This window comes from Oncorhynchus mykiss, chromosome 10, assembly GCF_013265735.2.
Source record: "Oncorhynchus mykiss isolate Arlee chromosome 10, USDA_OmykA_1.1, whole genome shotgun sequence".
NCBI lineage: Eukaryota > Metazoa > Chordata > Actinopteri > Salmoniformes > Salmonidae > Oncorhynchus > Oncorhynchus mykiss.
In genome coordinates this window covers 43,047,060-43,070,540 of record NC_048574.1, presented here as the reverse complement: position 1 = coordinate 43,070,540, position 23,481 = coordinate 43,047,060, and the positions used below count along the sequence as shown (strand labels likewise).

General features: G+C 44.9%; 2 protein-coding genes across 5 annotated transcripts; both read left to right on the top strand.

Moving 5' to 3' along the window:
- The first annotated feature begins 310 nt into the window (after nt 1–310).
- LOC110533946 (vesicle-associated membrane protein 2) lies at nt 311–12,930 on the top strand. The gene is made up of 5 exons (XM_021618535.2): nt 311–689; nt 7,347–7,449; nt 7,696–7,854; nt 8,126–8,177; nt 8,317–12,930. Coding segments are annotated over exons 1-5 (333 nt in total). The 5' UTR covers nt 311–687; the 3' UTR covers nt 8,334–12,930.
- A 1,382-nt stretch (nt 12,931–14,312) lies between these two features.
- LOC110533944 (period circadian protein homolog 1) lies at nt 14,313–22,886 on the top strand. 4 transcript variants are annotated; one of them, XM_021618534.2, is made up of 17 exons: nt 14,313–14,564; nt 15,513–16,135; nt 16,300–16,520; nt 16,648–16,769; nt 16,866–17,067; nt 17,187–17,567; nt 17,696–17,849; nt 17,996–18,239; nt 18,374–18,485; nt 18,599–18,868; nt 18,976–19,134; nt 19,238–19,564; nt 19,705–20,759; nt 20,869–21,025; nt 21,142–21,325; nt 21,575–21,725; nt 21,894–22,886. In XM_021618534.2, exons 2-17 carry the CDS (start codon nt 15,819–15,821, stop codon nt 22,179–22,181), a joined length of 4,344 nt encoding a protein of 1,447 aa, XP_021474209.2. In that variant the 5' UTR covers nt 14,313–14,564; nt 15,513–15,818; the 3' UTR covers nt 22,182–22,886. The 4 variants fall into 4 exon arrangements, with proteins under 4 accessions (XP_021474209.2, XP_021474208.2, XP_021474206.2 ...); XM_021618533.2 differs by having other exon boundaries at nt 16,267–16,520; nt 18,377–18,485; XM_021618531.2 differs by having other exon boundaries at nt 16,267–16,520.
- The last annotated feature ends 595 nt before the right edge of the window (nt 22,887–23,481 follow it).

Genomic DNA, 23,481 nt, shown 5'->3' with positions numbered 1-23,481 from the left:
GGATCCTTGGGACGTCAATACCCCGCCATTAAAGTTGAAATGTAAAACCTAAAGGTTAAGGTTAGGTAAGGGTTGTAGGTAGTGTAAGCGTAGGGGTTAAGGTTAGGGTTCCCCACCCTTTTCAATAGATCATATCTAGATGGGACACCGTTTTTGTCAAGTTGAAGTCAAACGTAGATGTTGTATTTTATTTTAGCTAACCCTAACCCTTTTCCTAAATGTAACCTAATTTTCCTAACCGGTTACGTTAATTCGCCTAGCATGCTGCGCAAATTATCCTAAACCTGCTACGAAAAGACAAAACCCTTTCAACCTGCGGCTCCCTGGATGGCGAATGACGTCATCAAGCCATCTTTGTTCTCCTTACACAAGCGTGTTTATGACTTGTTCATTACAGTAGTGACACAGAGGAGACCAGCGGTAGCTATTATACAAATACATTGGCGAGGTGCGGCATAAAATAAGCGCACGAACTGAGAAAAAGGGAACATTTACAACGGGGGAATAAAATCAACTTGGTGGTAAACATTATCACTCCCTCCTATTGAAAACGCCAGAAGAGTGAATCGACTGAGAGGGAGCGAGAGGGAAAAAGAGCGCTGAAGGCAACCCACTCAACAGCCACTTATTAGGCAAATACATTCCAGTCGGACTTGCGTAGCCTGCATTAATAAACCACCATAAGAAATGTGAGTATCACACTGTTGCCTCTGTGTGACGTTTATTTTCTTTGTGTGCCTGTTGTTATGTCTAGGCCTGTGTGTATTTATTTATCCGTGCTCGGTGGGTAGCAGAATGCAAGCCTATTTGTTGTTCAGAAATGATTTTAGAAAGGAAATTAAAGGAACCATTGTCTCCAAGGCATATAGGCCTATTGCATTTTAATCGTGCGTCAGGGTTAAAGAACCCTATAATTACAGGATAAATGTGTTGATTTACTGTGGGATGTTTATTTATGAACATTTACTGACAATACACATAGGCTAAATAGCATCCAACATTCGCCTATAGTCTATTCCATAGGCGTCGAATAACGGTTAGGCGACTCTTCGGTGGTTGGCCCCTGTTGTCAGCCACATTTCTTTACGAAATATTCAGTCATGTTGGCTAGTTATGATTAGTTAGTTATATTTATTCAAATGTAAAATATATATGTTCTTATCATTGGAATTGGACACGCACGCCTTTTCTCCAGATTGGACTGGTTTGATTTGAATTTGTTGACGTCCGTGTATTCGCATGTATATCCATTTGAAAATTGAAATTGGAATTGAAAGTAGAAACCTACAAATATCTAATTTGCTTATTTGGACGTATGCATTGGTTTCTGCCACAGACGAATGTATAGGCCTACGGCTAAATATACACGTATCATAGGCTAAGCAACTTGGACCTAATAACACATTTTCTCCCATTCAACATGTTGAACATCTTCTTAGAGAAGCAACAAATCCATATTATCTTGGATGTAGTAGGGTAGACTATCATTAGCCATATTGTGGGCTTAGCCTACGTGATATTGCTAACCAACTGTGGGGGTGGGGGTAACTGACGCTCATAGCTGTCGATTGTCAAGCAAGGACGGGCAATTAAATGTAGCCTATTTAATTTGATGATTCAAAAGTACACCGGGGATGTGGCCGTTTCCGCTCCTTTCCTTGACAAGCTATACCAGGTTCAGTCGTCTGAGGTTGTTTTTGTTTAGCGACTGCTAGGCTACAGGAGGCAGGTGTTTCACTGTCAGGGAAGATGGCCGTGGCATTCTTTTCTCTGTCGATTCGTGCATACAAACAAGCTGCTGAAACAGACAGCATCTCATTGAGGCCAGGCAACAAATGTTAGCGTTACATCGTCAACATGCTGTTGATAAACAAATCTAGCCATATACATTTTTATCCACTTTTCTCACTGTAATTCCCGCGATAAACTGGTGGTGACATTGATGTTAGACGAAATTGAGGACCCTTTCAACAAATATGAAACCCCCCTTGATAAAAAAATAAATAAAAAAGCTAACTGCATTAGGCAAATTTTGGGAACCACGCAAAGCCGTTGCCAGCACTGGACAGCGCTGCCTGTCGCTGTCTTCTCCAACAGTGCTGAAACAGACTTGTAGACTAGAGTCCACTGTTTTTGTGGCTATGGTGTGTATGCGCGCTGTCTCGTGCGTGAGAGACGATTTGTAAATGCTTCACCAAAATGTCTGTGGCAATCGGCCATATACAGCCCAATAAAGCAGGGAAGAAAGACGTGATTAATGTTGTCGCCTATTAATAACAAAAGGCCGATCGTCGTGTCTGTATAATAATTCAGAAGAGCATGCGAGCTGTTTTCAAAGGGAATAAGACCATTTTACTGGCCATGGTCTTGACAAGGGGACATTTTTTTTCACCCTGTTGGTGGAGGACGTTGCGAATGTGAGGTAGACCTTGCCCTGGGTTCCCCCCAGACTGCTGTCGACACTCCATTACTCTTATTTGAAAGCCTACACAATCCATTTCGTCGTGCCCTTTGAATATGTTCCCCGTCACTGTGCACACACACACACACAATCCGCCCTCTTCTTTTATCTGAGGCCCCGAGAAAACAATGGTTGTTGTAGCAATGTGGGGGATGATGTACAAAACACACTAGGGGAGTTGCCAATAACGTCCTCATCCATCGTTCATCTCTCGTTTGCTCGCTGTACAATGACGATGGCCTCTTCCGCAGAGAAGGTGAAAGAGTCTGGGTAGGATTTGGCCTCTTAAAAATTGAATTGTTGTAATCGACATGAGAAAGAACACGTCCTAAACATCAACATAATGGAGGCTCCCAGTAGACCACATACGAGTTGGGTAGCATAATGATTAATGTGGCAAGGTGACTCAACACATCAAATTAGTGTTTCCAGACAGCGCTTGCTTTGGACTGACAAATGCAAATGAAAACATGAGTGTACAGAAGGATTTGTAGCCACATGAGGATTAGCTCTGTGTGTCACGGCCTTAAAGGTGACCTTTATACAGAGTTTTGTCTCACTCTGCTGGAGGAAGGGGGTCACTACAGGCAGGAAGCAACCTCAAAATGTAGTTGAGAAACGAGATTGAAAGCGGTTCATGGTCGATGCTGTGTATTATTTACAGCCCACTTATCCTTAAGTTGTGAACCTATGATAGTACTATAATGAAAAGGCTACAGACACTTAAAATTAAATACCAAGTTAAGCTTGATACTCACTCTCACATACAGTATGTAGCCTAAAGATATTATGAACACTAGTACTTCACTAAAGCCTGAATCCATTTATAGAACGTGAACTATAAATGGGGTTGAAGTTACAGTTACATGACTATTGCTCTACATGGGAGCTGGAAATACTGGAGGGACACAATACACTCCATTACCACAGTAAGACACAAAAGGATGCCTCCTCTTTGATATACGTATGTTACTCAGCTCCATGGTCCACACAGTGAGTTACTAACACAGTGCAGCTCCATGGTCCACACAGTGAGTTACTAACACAGCTCAGCTCCATGGTCCACACAGTGAGTTACTAACACAGTGCAGCTCCATGGTCCACACAGTGAGTTACTAACACAGTGCAGCTCCATGGTCCACACAGTGAGTTACTAACACAGTGCAGCTCCATGGTCCACACAGTGAGTTACTAACACAGTGCAGCTCCATGGTCCACACAGTGAGTTACTAACACAGTGCAGCTCCATGGTCCACACAGTGAGTTACTAACACAGTGCAGCTCCATGGTCCACACAGTGAGTTACTAACACAGTGCAGCTCCATGGTCCACACAGTGAGTTACTAACACAGTGCAGCTCCATGGTCCACACAGTGAGTTACTAACACAGTGCAGCTCCATGGTCCACACAGTGAGTTACTAACACAGTGCAGCTCCATGGTCCACACAGTGAGTTACTAACACAGTGCAGCTCCATGGTCCACACAGTGAGTTACTAACACAGTGCAGCTCCATGGTCCACACAGTGAGTTACTAACACAGTGCAGCTCCATGGTCCACACAGTGAGTTACTAACACAGTGCAGCTCCATGGTCCACACAGTGAGTTACTAACACAGTGCAGCTCCATGGTCCACACAGTGAGTTACTAACACAGTGCAGCTCCATGGTCCACACAGTGAGTTACTAACACAGTGCAGCTCCATGGTCCACACAGTGAGTTACTAACACAGTGCAGCTCCATGGTCCACACAGTGAGTTACTAACACAGTGCAGCTCCATGGTCCACACAGTGAGTTACTAACACAGCTCAGCTCCATGGTCCACACAGTGAGTTACTAACACAGTGCAGCTCCATGGTCCACACAGTGAGTTACTAACACAGCGTAGCTCCATGGTCCACACAGTGAGTTACTAACACAGTGCAGCTCCATGGTCCACACAGTGAGTTACTAACACAGCGCAGCTCCATGGTCCACACAGTGAGTTACTAACACAGCGTAGCTCCATGGTCCACACAGTGAGTTACTAACACAGCTCAGCTCCATGGTCCACACAGTGAGTTACTAACACAGCTCAGCTCCATGGTCCACACAGTGAGTTGATAACACAGCGCAGCTCCATGGTCCACACAGTGAGTTACTAACACAGTGCAGCTCCATGGTCCACACAGTGAGTTACTAACACAGCGCAGCTCCATGGTCCACACAGTGAGTTACTAACACAGTGCAGCTCCATGGTCCACACAGTGAGTTACTAACACAGTGCAGCTCCATGGTCCACACAGTGAGTTACTAACACAGCGCAGCTCCATGGTCCACACAGTGAGTTACTAACACAGTGCAGCTCCATGGTCCACACAGTGAGTTACTAACACAGTGCAGCTCCATGGTCCACACAGTGAGTTACTAACACAGCTCAGCTCCATGGTCCACACAGTGAGTTGCTAACACAGCGCAGCTCCATGGTCCACACAGTGAGTTACTAACACAGTGCAGCTCCATGGTCCACACAGTGAGTTACTAACACAGTGCAGCTCCATGGTCCACACAGTGAGTTACTAACACAGTGCAGCTCCATGGTCCACACAGTGAGTTACTAACACAGTGCAGCTCCATGGTCCACACAGTGAGTTACTAACACAGTGCAGCTCCATGGTCCACACAGTGAGTTACTAACACAGTGCAGCTCCATGGTCCACACAGTGAGTTACTAACACAGTGCAGCTCCATGGTCCACACAGTGAGTTACTAACACAGTGCAGCTCCATGGTCCACACAGTGAGTTACTAACACAGTGCAGCTCCATGGTCCACACAGTGAGTTACTAACACAGTGCAGCTCCATGGTCCACACAGTGAGTTACTAACACAGTGCAGCTCCATGGTCCACACAGTGAGTTACTAACACAGTGCAGCTCCATGGTCCACACAGTGAGTTACTAACACAGCTCAGCTCCATGGTCCACACAGTGAGTTGCTAACACAGCGCAGCTCCATGGTCCACACAGTGAGTTGATAACACAGCTCAGCTCCATGGTCCACACAGTGAGTTGCTAACACAGCGCAGCTCCATGGTCCACACAGTGAGTTACTAACACAGCTCAGCTCCATGGTCCACACAGTGAGTTGCTAACACAGCGCAGCTCCATGGTCCACACAGTGAGTTGATAACACAGCACAGCTCCATGGTCCACACAGTGAGTTACTAACACAGCACAGCTCCATGGTCCACACAGTGAGTTACTAACACAACGCAGCTCCATGGTCCACACAGTGAGTTACTAACACAGCGCAGCTCCATGGTCCACACAGTGAGTTGATAACACAGCGCAGCTCCATGGTCCACACAGTGAGTTACTAACACAGCACAGCTCCATGGTCCACACAGTGAGTTACTAACACAGCGCAGCTCCATGGTCCACACAGTGAGTTACTAACACAGCGCAGCTCCATGGTCCACACAGTGAGTTACTAACACAGCGTAGCTCCATGGTCCACACAGTGAGTTGATAACACAGCGCAGCTCCATGGTCCACACAGTGAGTTACTAACACAGCGCAGCTCCATGGTCCACACAGTGAGTTACTAACACAGCGCAGCTCCATGGTCCACACAGTGAGTTACTAACACAGCTCAGCTCCATGGTCCACACAGTGAGTTGATAACACAGCGCAGCTCCATGGTCCACACAGTGAGTTACTAACACAGCGCAGCTCCATGGTCCACACAGTGAGTTACTAACACAGCTCAGCTCCATGGTCCACACAGTGAGTTACTAACACAGCTCAGCTCCATGGTCCACACAGTGAGTTACTAACACAAATCCAGCAGGACTATCAGAGCAATGAGGGCATGCAAAGGAAGGACTACCCAGCATACACCTTTGCATCATAGTGTTTTTGGCCTTGCCAGTAGGCTTTCCAGTGCCTTTACATCTTTTCTACAACTAGGCCTAATGGTAGATTAATATAGCATATAGTCAAGGTTTAGAAAAAAGAACAACTGCATTGAGATCATAATGAAAATAAAGAAACCACATTCAGATAGATTGGTGAGAAAGAGTGAGTTACTGTACTCAGTTGTAGATGGTCAACATAGATGGTCAGAATAGATTGATAGGACCAGACATGTAGTAATTGCTTCAGGACTTTTGATTGTCGTCCATTAGTTTCCCCTTAGCACAACCCTAACAATGCCCAGCGGAGGGTTGTAGGATAGGATGGTGTCTGTCAGATATGGAATGCAGAATATATGGCTTGTGGTCATATTGATGTTTTCTTGAGGAGGATGCAGTTAGGACAGATAGCTTTATTTTTATTTTTATTGTCTTCTAAAACATTTTATTTCTGGCATTATTGAGAGCATTATTTATCAATTTATTCAGCTTTTTATTCAGCTTTCAGATGTAGACGCCTTCTTGGGACATAGAAAGTGATGGTTTGAATTAATTAATTCAGAACAGCTTTGAATGTGCTTTAGTAGTGTGTGTTATGGATACAGTTGGAAAGGGCTGTAAGCAAAGCGGATACACATAATTGTATTTCATGCTTGGTGGATCCTTTTATCCAGGCCCTTTTAATTCAGGATTAGTAAACCATTCAGCCTGTTGTTGAGGCTCATTACAGAGAGATATTCTGCCTCCTTTTCCAATCATTCAGTCATCATGAAGCTGTTGACTTGATTCAAACCTATAACGTTGAGATTTTACCTCAGTGAGTACTGTGACGATGGATAATTCCAATCAGCCATGATTTGATAGTAACTTGTTTTTACTTCAATGTACCAAAGGGACAGGTTGGCCTATTTAGTAGATGCATGCGTTACTACACGGTCATCCATACGTCGTTGAAGGTGAATAAACTGACGAGTTGTGTTTGATTGACAGGTCTGCCCCAGCTGCCGCCGGCGCCCCCGCAGATGGAGCGGCGCCCCCTCCAAACCTCACCAGCAACCGCCGCCTGCAACAGACACAGGCTCAGGTGGATGAGGTGAGGAACATGCAGACACACTCACCTTGTATTACACACATACTGACCCACAGAAATATCGGAACCTTCTTCACACGTTGTGAATAGTCACAAGCCGACATGGACTGGATGAATGCATGTCCAACACACTTAGGTCAACAGTCAATACATTGTGTAAATATACTGTGGCGATAACACAACTCAGTCTGAGTTGATTGAGGGATTTACCCTGTCCCTGTTTTCGGCCCGTGTGTCTGCCCTCCCCAGGTGGTGGATATCATGCGTGTAAACGTGGATAAGGTTCTGGAGCGTGATCAGAAACTGTCAGAGCTAGATGATCGGGCCGATGCCCTGCAGGCTGGAGCCTCACAGTTCGAGACCAGTGCTGCAAAACTCAAGAACAAGTACTGGTGGAAGAACGCCAAGGTAAGGGCTACATTGAGATAGATAAAGATGTACTTTGGTCCACATTTATTCATGATAATAGTCATTTCCTTTGAGGCTTTCAAGATGAATGTTAAAACATAATGAAATGGATTGTAGCTCATGATTTACCGCATGTCCCATCCCCCCTGTTTTACTACCTCTTCATGTCCAACTTCATTTTGCTGGACCCCAGGAAGAGTAGCTGCTGCCTTGGCAGCAGCCAATGGGGCTCCATAATACATTAAAACATACAAAACTCTGCTTCCTCTAGATGATGATTATCCTGGGGCTGATATGTGCGATTGTCCTCATCGTCATCATCGGTAAGGGTCACACCCACACTCTCCCTGCCATGGCAGTTTGAATTAAGATATAGTCTGTGCTTCAGTATTAGTATTTTTTCTCACCATCCCTTTCCCTTTCTCTCTCTCTTTCCCTCTCTCTGTTTTTCTCTCTCTCTAGTCTACTTCAGCACTTAAGATGAGTGGCTCCTACCCCAGTCTGCACACGAGACTGCCCGCTTCCTTGCAACAGAAAACCCTTCAAATCAACAACAAAAAATGTCCACTGGTGATGAATTAATTAAATTGCTCCCCAAATAGTCTCAATATGACCCTGCCCAGAACCCCCTGAACCCTCTCAGCCCCCGCTTCCACCGCCTCACCTCTGGACCCCTGTCAATTTTCGTCCTGTGAGTCTGTGGCCCTGCCTTCTTTGTAAATACTTCCTGCTTTTCTAATCCGTCATTCATACTCAGAACCCAATACTTGTTGTGATTGTTACCGATGACAACGACAGAAAAGAAAATGATGACCCTGGCGATAATTGTTATATACCAGATATGAAATATATATATAGTTCTTTGTAGGAATGTTATTCTGATATAATGTTTTTGTAGGTTGTGTGTGGGTGTGCGTTTTGTATTTTTTAATTTTTGTATTAATTTTACTTATGCTTCAGATTTGAACTACTGCCTATTAATCAGAGTGCGTATATCTTGCACGTTCTCTCTCACTGTCTCTGCCTGTCTCTGGCTTTCTCTGTCTTGCTCTGTCTCCCACAGAGTATAGGTGCATCTTTGCACAGTGGAGTTTGTCTCCTTTAACCGAGGTACTTAATCGATATTCCCATCCTGTTCTCCATCTTTTGCTTCTCTCTCTCTTCTTCTCTTTCTCTCTCCTACACCCTTTAGCCATACTGTCTCTTTAGAATCCTTCCTTCCTTCTCTTTCTTTCTGTCTCTCTCTCCGATCATGTACCTTCTCTTTATTAACTGCCAATAGAATTGGACCAATGTCTGTAGATGTTTTTTATTTGACTTATTTAGTGTCTTATTTCGAGAACATTCCTCCATTGCTGTCTAGTAAAAATGCTGTCAGTGTAGCACATGTATGTGTAAGTATCTTTAAAAAAATATATATGAAGTGATCATAAATATTATCGCCGATATCAATCTAACAAGCCAGAGTTGGAAAAATAACAATATTGATATATAAAAAAAAATGAGGGCTTGCTAGTTTTTGTTTGGTGGATCAGGATTTGAACCTGTTTCATTTTTTCATTTCAGCAACATAACATTGCATAACGTTGCTGTGACAATACACCAAATCCTACAGAGATGTCATTACTAACAAATAGCTAAAAAGGATACTTACACTAAGGGATCAAAAATGCGGACACAGTAAAGCCTTAGTCTCTGATCAAAACGTATCACATTGATGATTTTTACGGTCAAAAAATTCCCATACACTCTTTATTTTGTGTAGGGGGAGAGGCTGACTGAAAAGGGGGAGGCGGTGTGAAATGCACAAAGAGCCTTGTTTTTGATGGCGCTGTCTGGCTGGTCAACAGCATGACCGCTGTCTGGCTGGTCAACAGCATGACCGGCCGAGAGAGAACCTCATTCAGCAAAACCTCACCTATTGATGAGCACATACACAGACAACTCAGCCTTATTTGAAAGTGAAGGTAGAAGTATGAAGATGGATGAAGCAACTGGCATGGACATACAGTAGTAGAAAATGATGATCTAGAGAAAGGGACTAACTTGGCCCATGGGGGCCAGCTTCGTTGACGGATTAAGAGTTGCTGTAAACCTTAAGTGAACTTTCCAAGAAACGTCATGAAAAGCAGTCATAGTATACACACAAGCTAGAGGGAGCGTTTGCTAGTGCACTGGTTCTCTCTCTATCTTTCTTACATTTTCTCCCTAGTTACTGTCTTTTTCTTTTTTAAACATAGTAATAGCGTATATTTTATATAGTATATTTGTGTGTTTGTTTGAAGTAGATAGGTAAAGAGGAGACTGAACTCAATCAGGACTTCACTAACTGCTATGAGCAGGGAGCTCCTCTCTACCTCTGTGTGTTGTGTGTGTACGTGCATTTTTGTGGTTCAGCTCTGTAAGTTAAACACTGCCAAGCAACTAGGGAGAAGCTTTTGTTTTCTGCCATTTTCTCTTTGGTGCCCTTACTGATTTGTTCTTAGTGGATTGCTCTTGCATGGTCACCTCTTGTCCCATGCCCCTGTATAGGCCTAACTGTTTCTAGTGCTATCTGTTTCTAGCACATGAGGTTGGTGGCACCTTAATTGGGGAGGACGGGCTCGTGGTAATGCCTGGAGCGGAATGAGTGGAACGGTATCAAGTACATCAAACACATGGTTTGATGCCATACCATTCGCACCGTTCCAGCCATTATTATAAGCCGTCCTCCCCTCAGCAGCTTCCACAGGTTTCTAGTGCTATCTATCTGCCAGCTCTGTTAGTCTACTTTATGAGTAGTAGCAGAAAGACTACTGGACCTGTGGATAATACAGTTGTTCCCATAGGTTAGGCCACCTTAACATGACCTCTTGGCCTCTGTCCCACCATTCCCACCTATTTCTCCTCATTGATTCAGGATCCTACACTGGGGATGTGTGTGTTGTTGAAGCTCTGCCCGTCCTGGGAATATCCCTAGTTTATCCTGACAGATTTGGCCGCTTAGACATCAGCGGTGAGGGCAAGCTGTTTCCATGACAACTAAATTAGATGAGCAGAGTGGGGAGGTAACAGATCAGCCCACTGACTGTCTTTCAGATTTTCCATATTTGTGCTCAAGGAATATTCCTATGCTACATGTACACTGGCAGAGCCCCCCCAACCATATGTTACAAATAACACACACATATATTTCCTTGCTCTCTCTCTCTCTCTCTTTCTCATTCTATTGTTATCTCCCTCTCTTTAACTATCTCTATCAGACACATGTAAAAGGAAATGGCCTTAGCACATTATCTCCCAGCAAAGCCTATCTCCCAGCCCCACCCTTCCTCTTTATTCTACCTAACTAGAGCAAAACTAATTCAGAGGAAAATTACCAAAGACTAGATGTTCTTGCTGCCAACTGCCATCAAAAACAAGTAGAGGGACACAACATATTTTACCCAAGTCACTTTAACAGCAATCCTTACTCCCCTGTTTTTGAAAGCGTACCCTTAACCCAAAAATACCTAAAGTCACATGACCGTTTAACCCTTTCAGATCTTATTCAATAGCTCATGTTGGCAAATAGATGATGACATAATGTGCTATTTGAAGATATGCAAGAGAAACAAAACCTACAAAAAGACGTGCTTTCAGCCCCCTTCCATAAGACTACTTTAATCTGTACCGAGTCTTTAGACACAAGCTCCTATAACTAATAATAGCACAACTCCTCTCCTTGTGTGTGTCGCTGTCGTGCTGACAACAATTTACAGATGAAATAAAATATTAACTTTATCTATAGCTGTTAAACAAAACAAACAAAACATGCATAAAAAAAGTATTTATTGTCTGGTGTTGTAGTGTGGGGGTGTATTTGGGGGAAGGGGGGTCCTATTTCTTCAGGTCGGAGATTAGAGCGGTTCATCAAAATCTACTGGGTGAGGTCAAGAAAATCCACGAAAGCTGTATAAAAATTGGAATAGCAAATAATTCAAATTTATTTTGAAGGTGACAAAAAAAAAGAGTGCCGCCTTCGAGTTATTATCATCTCATGACACCACTGGTCGGGGTAGGACTCCTGTGCTGTTCACAAATCCAAGGGTTGTCCTTAAAGTGCTCAGCAAATTTAGATTAAAAAAAATTTGACAAATTGATGTTATGTGAGTGCTCATTTTCTGTTGCTTTTTTTGTTCCGCAAGGATGGGTGTGCGCAACTTTTAATGTCCTGGCACTTTTTTTTGTTGTATTCTGGGTGTATTTTGGGGGGCTAGGATATGATGTGGTGGAGAATATTGTGTTATTGCTAACACTAAGAGGTGTTCAGTGACTTCAACATAGGAGGGAACCTTTTGAGGCACTGATCCTTCACAGGTCGGCTATAAAATCACAATGCTCTCACCAATACACATTACATTTATTTTTATTTTTGGACCAAATGTTTCCTTTGTATTTTGCATAAAGTTAGTAATAACTTTGGTATGATGTCATTGGCTTAGGTTGTGTGTACATCGGAAGAGGAGGAAAGATTAAATAAAGACGTGTTCTCTATGTTAATCGTATCAACCAAGTCAAGAAGAAGGGATGTTACTGGGAAAAACAAATGTCCAGAAAGCTTAGAATGGTGTACAATTCAAGACAGATTCCTCTGTTGTCACTATGTTTATATTTTGTTTGAACTTCATTTTGTGGAGGGAATATTATTTTGTTCTTTTGGGACCGGTGTTGGGGAGGTTTACAGTCCACATTACCTCTGTTTGCCTGGTCTTTCAGGAGGGAATAGACTGGGGGATCATGGGTAATGTGTTTGGTTCAGTCTGTTTTATTTGATTTATTGATTTATTTATTGTGTTTTTGTTTTGAATGGGATTGGATATTAAAAACAAGGTGGATTACAATGTACCACAGGATACCAATTGAAAATCAGAAGTACATAAAAAACAATTGTAGTGTAAATCGATCAATGTCTTGTTATATTGATGAACATCATGGAAATATATATATATATTGGAAAAACAATAATTCTGATGACCTGTGTTTATTGTTCCCAGTGTGTGTGTGTGCGTGTTTAAAAACAATGATGACATTAAATAAAATCTATGCTAAAATGGGTCCAAATATAATTGAACTGTGTTGCAAACCAAAATATTTTGTTTGACTACATATATCATCAAGACAGGATGGTATATCTCACATGAATTTAAGCTGGAAATAGATGAAGCACACACCAAAAACGTGAAATATCTACAGTGTAAGTTGTCCTCACCAACTCTTATTTTGCAGATAGCCAGGTATCTCATAGCCTACGTGGAATGTATGAATCACACACAATCGCTCACCTATTTAGGGCCTAATCATCCTGGAGAGAAGATGTGGAACATACAATTATATTTAGGCAAGATAGATAGGGTTACTATGGAAGATTGACCATCCACGTTAGTCAAGATGACATTTATTGAGTGTTCAGATCACCAACAATGTGAATCCAGTCCGAAAAGAATCGGTGCATGAACCAAAAGGCCAAGGCAGAAGAAAGCAGTGTGGTCAGTACACTCAGACAAAGTTGGATGTAATTGGACTGGGCAGCACATTCATATAATTATTATAACACAGATGTATACACTTTTGCCATAGGAAATATAGGTTTTAATCAACATTTCATTGGTTTGCCATGAGTGTTGAGGTATATATCCCCTCACAATGTCTAGAGAGTTTACTTCATGAATTTCTGAATGCATGTCACCCCATGTGTTACTCCATATGGTCAGCCCCCGTAGTCGAGCTACACAACACATGTTGATGATGTTACTGCTCAGGAGAGGTTAGATGATAGGACAATTTCATGTCCCAAAGGGAATCTGAACAATATAAAGAATGAAGGTATCATAAGGATCTAGGAACAATTACAATCAAAAAACAATTCTAGGGAATGGAACTGACTGACAATGTAAGCCTATTTGATTGAATTATAGTTTTAGGGTAGAATTATGGCTGTAGGGTAGAATTTTGGAGAGGAAGGTGTTGATATTTGTGGCTAGTCATACTGCTGCAGTAGCATTTGTGCACTTATTTAGTGTAATTTAGGGTTGTAGTACGTAGGCCTATCTGGATATGTCTGGAATTAAGTCAGACATCCATATTCAGACATATCCAGTTAAATAAAGGTTACATTTAAAAATATATATATTTTATCCATGCCTCAAAATGATACAAAGAAAAGTCGTAAACATGCCTGTTTCTTGGTTAGGGAAAACACGCGAAGAAACAATAAAGCAATTACATTAATTCAGAACATTGGCAGTGGCACGTTGCCAATAAATGTTGTTTCTGACATTCTGAACGGAGAGCACCGCTGGGGCAACGTGATAGAGAAGCATAGAAGAGCCCCGTGCAGTCAGGACACCGCCCTACTCAACCAATGAATGCATTCGCTGGGCGTGGTATATTTGGCTCGAGCAGAGTCGGAGTCAGTTGAGGACCAATCAATGCCACACATGGGAGCAGACAAGGGGCGTCATCACGTGTGCTTTTGCGTGTTCCCTCCCAGTACTGCGAATACAATGTGCGGTTTTGTTCAGTGTGTGTGTTACTTGTCTTGCAGTCTGTTAACATTGGACCAGGTCGCTGAAGATGTCATTTCGGGTTTCTGCAATTAAAATAATAATAATTGTAAACCTACTGAATACACTGTGGAATAAGTTTCAATAGTGTTTGCCTCGGAACGTATTTTCTCTTCATGGAATAAGGTGAGAATGTCAACTCTGATCAAGAACTAACTATGGTTTCGTTAACGTTAGCTAGCTATTTTGGTTGTAGTAGCTTACAGTTATCTATTTATTTTAATAGGCAAGTTAGTTAAGAATATATTGTTATATACAATGACGCCCTACCCCGGACAAACCCTAAAGACGCTGGGCCAATTGGGACTCCCAGTCACGGCCGGTTGTGATAAACTGGAATCGAACCAGGGTCTGAGATGCAGTGCCTTAGACTGCTGCGCCACGCGGGAGCCCCAGAATCTAGCTAACGTTACATGTTTATGTTTTTTTAATGATCACTATTGACATTAGCAAGTGAAGCATTGTTGTGGCATGGCAAGAGTGTAAAACAAGGATTTTTTGTGTGTGTGTGTGTGAATCTAGTTAGCTAGATACAGTTTAATATTTATTGGTAAGTTCGTGTTTCGTACAAGCGAGACTCATCTTTTACCAGGTTTGTGTCAGGTAGAATAAATCCACGAGCTCATTCGGGACCTAGCTAGCTATGTGCCCTAGTCTAGTAGAGGCACGTTGCCTTCACTGTCGTCAACAATAAATCCCACAGCGGTGTCATCCTGTTAGTTACAGTAACCCTCAAGACATGCTAGATAGGGAAATGGACTACAGAGTCACTTTCTCTAGCATTTGGTTACCTGTTATTGTCAGTTTACGGTTCTTGACAGGGATTTTATTTTTATGGTCGATGTCCTATATATGGAGATCAAGTTCTTTGAGCCTGTCCATACTTGGATACACATGACTTTAGGCGACTTGAAATCAAGCAATTTAGTTATGTGAGTTAACTATTGCCTTTACAGTGATGTGTTTTTTTGGTAATGTTGTAGTGAAGTTAGATGTACTAGTGTTTACACAGATGTCTGACTCATGATCTCACGTGACTCACCACTCATGATTGTGAATGATTTCTTCTAGCAGGTATCCTGCCAAATCATCTAGTGCACTGAGTGTGGACACACGAGGAAGAGCAAACGGACAAAGAAAGGCTCAGCCCTCTTCTCTTCAATTGGCCTGTCAGGTTCATAAGCTTTGACCTGACAAAAAAAACTCAAGATCAATGAGATACAGTCCATACTTTGTCCATATCTTCTCTCTCATTTTTGCTTTTCCAAGCCATGACTCAATCTAAGTTTAGTAGCCCCACTTAGTGGCAGGGTATCACAGCTCTGTTTTGACAGATACTTTTTGTCATACAGCAATAGTCAATCACTCATACTGCTTATTATGAGTGATGAGAATGCAAACACCACTTCTGGAAATGACACTAGTGGAGTAAGTTTAGCAGAAGATGCGGTGGCAGGACAAGAGGCAGGCTCCCAGTCCGCTGAGTCTGGACTGAGTCAGACTGGCAGCTCCAATGGAAATGGACAGAGGACTCGGTCTGGGGGCAAGTCCTCAAACTCTGATGACACCGATGCCCACTTGAGCGGGAACGACTCAGCCGAGAGAGAAGTGGAAGGTCACATGGGGCATGAGGCATCAACCTGCAGCAGCTCCCATAATGGGAAGGACTCTGCCATGGAGACAACCGAGAGCAAAAGGTAAAAAGTTTAACAGAATACATACGCCAAACACCACAACCATGTACAGATGGTAGCCGGTAGACACCGCTTATACTATTGTAATGAATGCTCAGCAGTGATAGTAACATCATGTTATTTTGGCCGGTCAGCTCCAACTCCCACAGCACTTCCCTTCCCAACAGCTCTATGGTCTACAGCCTGCTGAGTGGCAGCTCAGAGCAGGACCACCCATCCACCAGCGGCTGCAGCAGTGGCCAGCCGGCCCGGCTGCAGACCCAGAGAGAGTTGCTCAAGGCCCTGAAGGAGCTGAAGATCCGCATGCCTGCAGACCACCGGACAAAAGGCCGCTCCAGCACTCTGGCCTCCCTGCAGTACGCTCTCAACTGTGTCAAACAAGTCAGAGGTAAGATACTGCCTTTTGAGCCATGCCTTTTGCTACATGTATACTGCAAGGCTTTAGCATGAAATAGCATGATTACTCTCTAACTATAATAGCTATTTATACTGTCTGAATGTGTGTGTGTTTTTAGCGAATCAGGAGTATTACCACCAGTGGAGTGTGGAGGAGAGCCACGGTTGCAGTCTGGACCTCTCAGCCTTCACCACAGAGGAACTGGACAACATCACCTCTGAATACACACTCCAGAACACGGTAGGAACTAGAGAACAATCTTTGTCTACTAGAACCAGACTAACAGTTCTTAAACCCAACCGAACATTGTTCTGACCTGTTTCTTCTCCTGTACAGGACACATTCTCTGTTGGAGTGTCCTTCCTCTCTGGGAAGGTGGTGTACATCTCTCCCCAGGCCTCTCCCATGCTGCGCACTAAACCTGAGCGACTACAGGGAGCGCTCTTCTCTGAGCTGCTGGCCCCCCAGGACGTCAGCACTTTCTACAGCAGCACGGCTCCCTGCCGCCTGCCCCCCTGGGCCTCCTGTACTGGCTCCAGTAAGTTTCCACACCTCTAATTCAGCTCTGAATTCACATGGAAATGGATCATCACATTTGTGTATGTGATGTAAATATTGTTGTGGTGCTAATATCTCCCCTCTCTCTATCTCCCTCAGTGACCTCCCCTGTGGACTGCACCCAGGAGAAATCCATGTTCTGCCGCATCAGTGGTGGGAGGGACAGCGAGGGGGAGGTGCGGTATTACCCCTTCCGTATGACCCCCTACCAGCTGACACTGCGGGACTCTGATATGTCTCAGCCACAGCCCTGCTGCCTGCTCATTGCTGAGAAGGTGCACTCAGGATATGAAGCTCCCCGTATCCCAGCTGACAAGAGGATTTTCACCACGAGCCACACCCCCAGCTGTCTCTTTCAGGAAGTCGATGAAAGGGCTGTGCCGTTGCTAGGCTACCTGCCCCAGGACCTGGTTGGGACCCCTGTCCTCATGTACCTCCACCCTGATGACAGGCCTGTCATGGTGGCCATACACAAGAAGAGTGAGTACTCCTGTCCAACAGTCATGCCTTATACATTCTGTAAGGATTCATAAACCAGCAAATGGATGAATGATTATGTTCTTATTTATACTCAATCAAAATGTTAACATATTTGGTTCTCCGCTCAGTTCTCCAGTCAGCGGGCCAGCCCTTTGAACACTCGCCCCTTCGTATGTGTGCCCGGAACGGGGAGTATCTCACCATAGATACCAGCTGGTCCTCCTTCGTTAACCCCTGGAGCCGCAAAGTGGCCTTCATCGTTGGTCGACACAAAGTCAGAACGTGAGTAGTTGACCTCTCTGCTACGTCAATGACCTTCACAACCTTGCAATAGCCACATTTGAACTGCTCTGTAACCTATTTGTGTAGCTATCAAGCCGAGTCTTGTTCTAAACCCCATTCCCTTGTCCTTCTCCCCTCATCTGCAGGAGTCCCCTGAACGAGGATGTGTTCACGCCTACTGTGGAGGTGGAGGCGCGGGCCATGTCTCCAGAGATCCCCAGGCTCAGTGAGCAGATCCACCGCGTGCTGGTGCAGCCTGTCCACAGTGGTGGCTCCCAGGGCTACTGCAGCTCCCACGGATCCCACCCACAGAGGCCCAGCCCAGGCTCCTCGTCAGGCAGCAACAGCCCCTCCACCAAGGAGCTCATCCTGAAGACCATCCAGAGACCAGTGAGTACTAACACAATCATAACCTCACGCATGTTTCTGTTGTCTATTTGATCAGGTAACAAGATTTGAACAGGGTCATTTTAGTTTGTAATGTTTGTAACTAGGCCTAATTCTCCCCTATCTCTGTTCCACAGCAGATGACATTCCAGCAGATGTGTAAGGACGTCCACATGGTGAAGACCAATGGTCAGCAGGTCTTCACCAAGTCCCGCAACCGCCCAGCACTCCGCAAACACGCCAGCACTGGTAAACACCTGGAATTATTAAAAAAAATAATACGTTTGTTTCAGAATTTTGTTCTATAAAATGTCCCAATTATAAATGTATAGCGTAGATAATGCGGTTCTTCTTCCTCTCAGGAGCCCTGGTGGTGCCAGAGAATTTAAACAAGGACTTGGGACCTATTGGAGCTCTGGGGCCAACTAAAACCCTGGCCTCCGTGCAGTCAAGGAAAGACCCGTCAGCCAACTACTCCTACCAGCAGATCAACTGTCTGGACAGCATCGTACGCTACCTGGAGAGCTGCAACGTCCCCAACACAGTGAAGAGGAAATGTGGCTCCTCCTCCTGCACCACGTCATCAACGTCAGACGATGACAAGCAGAGGGAGTTGCCTGGAACAGCTAAAGGTACACAATAAAGATCACATTGAAACACCTCAAATTATGTTTTTTTCGATGCCTTTTTTTATGCTCTGCATGTATTTTTGGTGTCTTAACTGTGTGTTTCCTTACAGACCTCGAAGGCCCCCAGAGTAATGAAGGGTCTAAAGGGGGGCCACAGATGAGCCCTCTGGCGCTGCACTGCAAGGCTGAGAGTGTGGTCTCTGTCACGTCCCAATGCAGCTTCAGCAGCACCATTGTCCACGTAGGTGACAAGAAGCCCCCAGAGTCAGGTAGGTCACATCCCTTTATTGTCCGACTGTTTGTTTACCTCTCTTCTTGGCCTCCGTCTCTTCTCGCTCATCTCTGATGTATTGTCAACCTTATTCCTTGCAGATATAGTTATGATGGAGGAGACACCAGCCACCCCCACTCTCACCGTCACCTCTCCAGCCCCAGCCACTAACAACGCCATCACAATGTTAGTGACCCCCCGGCCGTTGGCCCTGCCCAGCCCGGCACCACCCAGCCCTGCCCAGCCCGATAGGGACGGCCGCAGGTCAGCTGGATGCTCAGGCCGCCTGGGTCTGACCAAGGAGGTGCTGTCTGCCCACACCCAGCAGGAGGAACAGGTGTTCCTGAGCCGGTTCAGAGACCTGGGACAGCTCCACGTGCTGGACCCTGGCCCTCCTCCTCTGAGAGGACTCACCACCACACCCAAAGGTAAGACAGACACTTCAAGTGGAGATGTGGTTTTTATTATGACTGTGAAAGGTAATATGAATGAGAGACCAGTGTTTTTCCATGCAGCTCACCCCTGTGTTCTCTCTGTGTCTCTCCCTCTCTATGTGTCTCTGTCTCAGGAGTGCACAGCTCGAAGGACTACCCAGCAGGTGGCCATGGACGGAGGAGGGGCCGCGGGGGAAAGAGGCTGAAGCACCAGCAGGAGGGCTCCCAGCGTGGGATGAACGGTAGTTTCAGGAGGGAAGGGCAGGGGCCCCAAGGCCTCACGTTCCCCATGGGTCAACCCCTGATGATGCAGGGACCCCTGACCTCGTCCTCTTCCTGGCCCGCCTCTGAGGCCAGTATCCCTCCTGCCGTGGCCCAGTACCCTCCAGGAGTCCTGCCCTTCTTTCCACTCTACCCCAGCGTGCAACAACAAGTCCTGGGCCACACCGGCGTGAACCCCAATGCCATGCAGATGGGCTACCCCAGCCCCCAGCCAGGCTTACCGTACCCCATGCATACCATGCCGTTGGCTCCCCCAATGATGGTTGTTCTGCCCAACTACATGTTCCCTCAACTCAACGGAGGTGTATCACCGCTCAATACCACCATGCCTCAGTATAACACAACCATACCGAACCTTTGCCCCGGTATCCCTGGTATGGCACAACTTAACCAAGCACTACCGCTGTTCAAACAGACTATCCCACTACCACAACTCAATCCTGGATTGGCTCAGTTCAACCCCGCTATGATGCAGATGAATGGCATGCCTCGTGTTAGTCCCGCCCTAGCTCAACTCAACCCGTCACAGGTCAAACCGACTTTGTCGATGATCCTCCAACACTGTTACGATCCCCGCCCAGCATTACCTTTCCCAAATCCCATTCCGATTCCCAGCTTTGCCTTACCCGAGATGGATCCCACCTTTGTCCAACGTGGCAACTCCCGCTCCAGCACCCCTCAGTCCACGTGCCAAGCCCCCCTGGAGGGGACAGACTCGCCCCTCTTCCAGTCACGATGCTCCTCCCCCCTCAACCTGCTACAGCTGGAGGAGTTGCCAGGCAACCGCCAGGAGGGCATGTCGACAGGGGCACAGCAGACATTGCCCCCACCTGGCTCGGTATCACAGTTCGGAGGTCAAGGCTCTGTTAAGCGAAGCATGAAGGGTGACGACAGAGAGGACGATAACGTGAGTTTTAAACTGCAATCCATTTAGAAAATATAATTACCAAAAGGTTAATTTGAGTCTAGTGAGTTCTAGTCATTAACCCTGTCTCTCCTGTGTTCTCTTCCTCCAGGATAATGCTGATGACCAGGACGCAATGTCCACCTCCAGTGACCTGCTAGACCTACTGTTGCAGGAGGACGCCTGCTCAGGCACCGGCTCGGCCGCCTCTGCCTCCGGGTCCTCAGGCTCTGGCTCTAATGGATGCAGCACCTCAGGGAGTGGCACAAGTGAGTTTAACACCTCCCAGATTATTCTTGTTAGCGCTGTGATTGGTAAAGGATGTTTATATATTGTGACTGATATGTCATGATACGAACTGAACATGTTCCTTTTTCAACCACAGGAAGTAGCAACACCAGCAAATACTTTGGCAGCGTTGACTCGTCGGAGAACGACCATTCCCATAAGCAGGCACCAGGGGGGGCTGAAGAGGCCCAGCTCATGAAATATGTCCTTCAGGACCCTATCTGGCTCCTTACGGCCAACACAGATGACAAGGTTATGATGACGTACCAAATGCCCACCAGGTAAGAATTCATTATGGTCACTGCACTACACTGTTGTCATGGCAATTGTAGTCATGATTAATATGAAATGCTATTGTAATTGTATTTATGAATGATGATGTAGTAGTATATTTATATATTATTTATTCATACAGACTATGAAAAAGAGAGAAATGCCTTCTCACCGTTCTGCTACTAATACACCTTTTACAGACTATGGCATATCTATGGACATGTGAAAGAGTGTCGGTGTGTGTGTGATTTTTAAAGGGACAAGGAGACTGTTCTCAGGGAGGATGGTATGATACTGAGGGCGGTGCAGAAACAGCAGCCGCGCTTCACTGAGGAGCAGAAGAGAGAGCTGATCCAGGTCCATCCCTGGATGGGCACCGGACGCCTGCCACAGGCCATCAACAGCCCTGTAAGTCAGCACACAGACACATACTGGAGACCGTAGCTACAACCCCGTCTCTCTCAGACAAGGAAAGATTCACAGGAATCAGTATAGATGACAGTGGAGATTAATATATTTAAAAAATACTTGTGAAGAACGGGTTTATTCAACTCTTGTCCCTCTGCTTGTGTTTAGACTTGTACAGGGTGCGGTTCTCCTCCCACTTCCTCCGCCCCCCGGCCCTTTAATGTGGAGCTGCAGGACATGGATCTGACACGGGTCCTCCAGCTACAGGAAGAGACCCCTGTTACCATGGCAACAGACACACATGACACCTCCATCCCACCACCACAAGCACCCCAGACAGAGACTAAGGGGGGTGAGCGGCAAGGGGAGCAGGAACGAGATGGTAAGGACACCGGAGTGAAAGAGTTGGAGGTGACGTCATCATCCGGAACAGAGAAAGGGGACTCTGGCAGTTAACGGCAACCAAGGAGTTCTATATGGCCAATGACTCTAAAACGCAATGCATTGGGACAACCGGGAGCCAAGGTCACTGTTAATGTGTTGTGTTTGAACAAAGAAGAGAACATGGATAAGGAGTCAAAGAATACCTGATCCTGTTTAAAGACATAGAGAATGTAGCTCAACGTATATGGAATCTAAGGTGTAAATATTCTATGTATTTTAAGTGTAAAAATGGAAAGAGAAGCCCTTAGTAAATATTTAATTGGCATGTTTGGTTCCCTGTCTAAGGAAATTCACTGCTTTGGGACTTTTCTCCCCTTATAGTGACACTTTGATAGTTTTACAAGTTATTGTGTGTATCAACGCAATATAATTTATTTGTCCAATGTCCATATTGGAAAATGATGTCAAATCTATTGTCAACCATTAAATCGCAAATTCATTTAGAAAAATATATTTGGTAGAATACTTATTTCAAGTATTTTCTAAGTCATTTCTGATATTGTACCATGTGTATATTACAGTATACCACCGACCAGGAGCTGACATACTACAGTTTTCTGTGGGCTGTTTTGTCATGTAATGTTCTGAATGGTTCATTTCTTTCATAATGTAATTGTACAACACAATCGTTGTAAAAATATGTAAAGTTTTAGCCATTATTGGGAAACTATCCTATTTTTTTAATCTCCAGAGAAATACATAAAGACCATGTTAAAAGAAATAGCCTGTTTTGTTTGAGTCGTTATGGGTATTTCTGTACAAATAGTATTTCAGATTTGTCAGGAGCAGAGATGGGCATTCCCATGTTAACAACAGATGGAGCCAGTGTTGTTGATGAGGGAGAGGAGCAGGCCTTGATCATGCAGTTGGTCAGGCCTTGATCATGCAGTTGGTCAGGCCTTGATCATGCAGTTGGTCAGGCCTTGATCATGCAGTTGGTCAGGCCTTGATCATGCAGTTGGTCAGGCCTTGATCATGCAGTTGGTCAGGCCTTGATCATGCAGTTGGTCAGGCCTTGATCATGCAGTTGGTCAGGCCTTGATCATGCAGTTGGTCAAGGCCAATATGTTCTATCAATAGTTAGTCTGCCCCTTATTCCCTTTTTCATTACTGTAAATGAAAGGATTAGTCACTTATTACAACTCTTTGGGGGGATTTTGGTATGTTCTACATATTAAAAAGTGAAATGTAATTTAGTTCTGTTTTCTTTTGTCCGTCTTGAAGAATTTGTGGTGTGTAGTTTATATTCTTTCAGGTATGCAAAGGACATCAGTGTAGCTAAAATCATCTAGTCAAGTATTATTCCTTGACC

Bases quoted from the DNA above. Each gene is read 5' to 3' on its own strand.
- LOC110533946 (XM_021618535.2), top strand. The intron at 7,450-7,695 runs GTGAGGAACATG...TGCCCTCCCCAG, and splicing joins CACAGGCTCAGGTGGATGAG to GTGGTGGATATCATGCGTGT. The intron at 7,855-8,125 runs GTAAGGGCTACA...TGCTTCCTCTAG, and splicing joins ACTGGTGGAAGAACGCCAAG to ATGATGATTATCCTGGGGCT.
- LOC110533944 (XM_021618531.2), top strand. From the start codon at position 15,819: ATGAGTGATGAGAATGCAAACACCACTTCTGGAAATGACACTAGTGGA. The intron at 16,770-16,865 runs GTAGGAACTAGA...TCTCCTGTACAG, and splicing joins AATACACACTCCAGAACACG to GACACATTCTCTGTTGGAGT. The intron at 20,760-20,868 runs GTGAGTTTTAAA...CTCTTCCTCCAG, and splicing joins ACGACAGAGAGGACGATAAC to GATAATGCTGATGACCAGGA.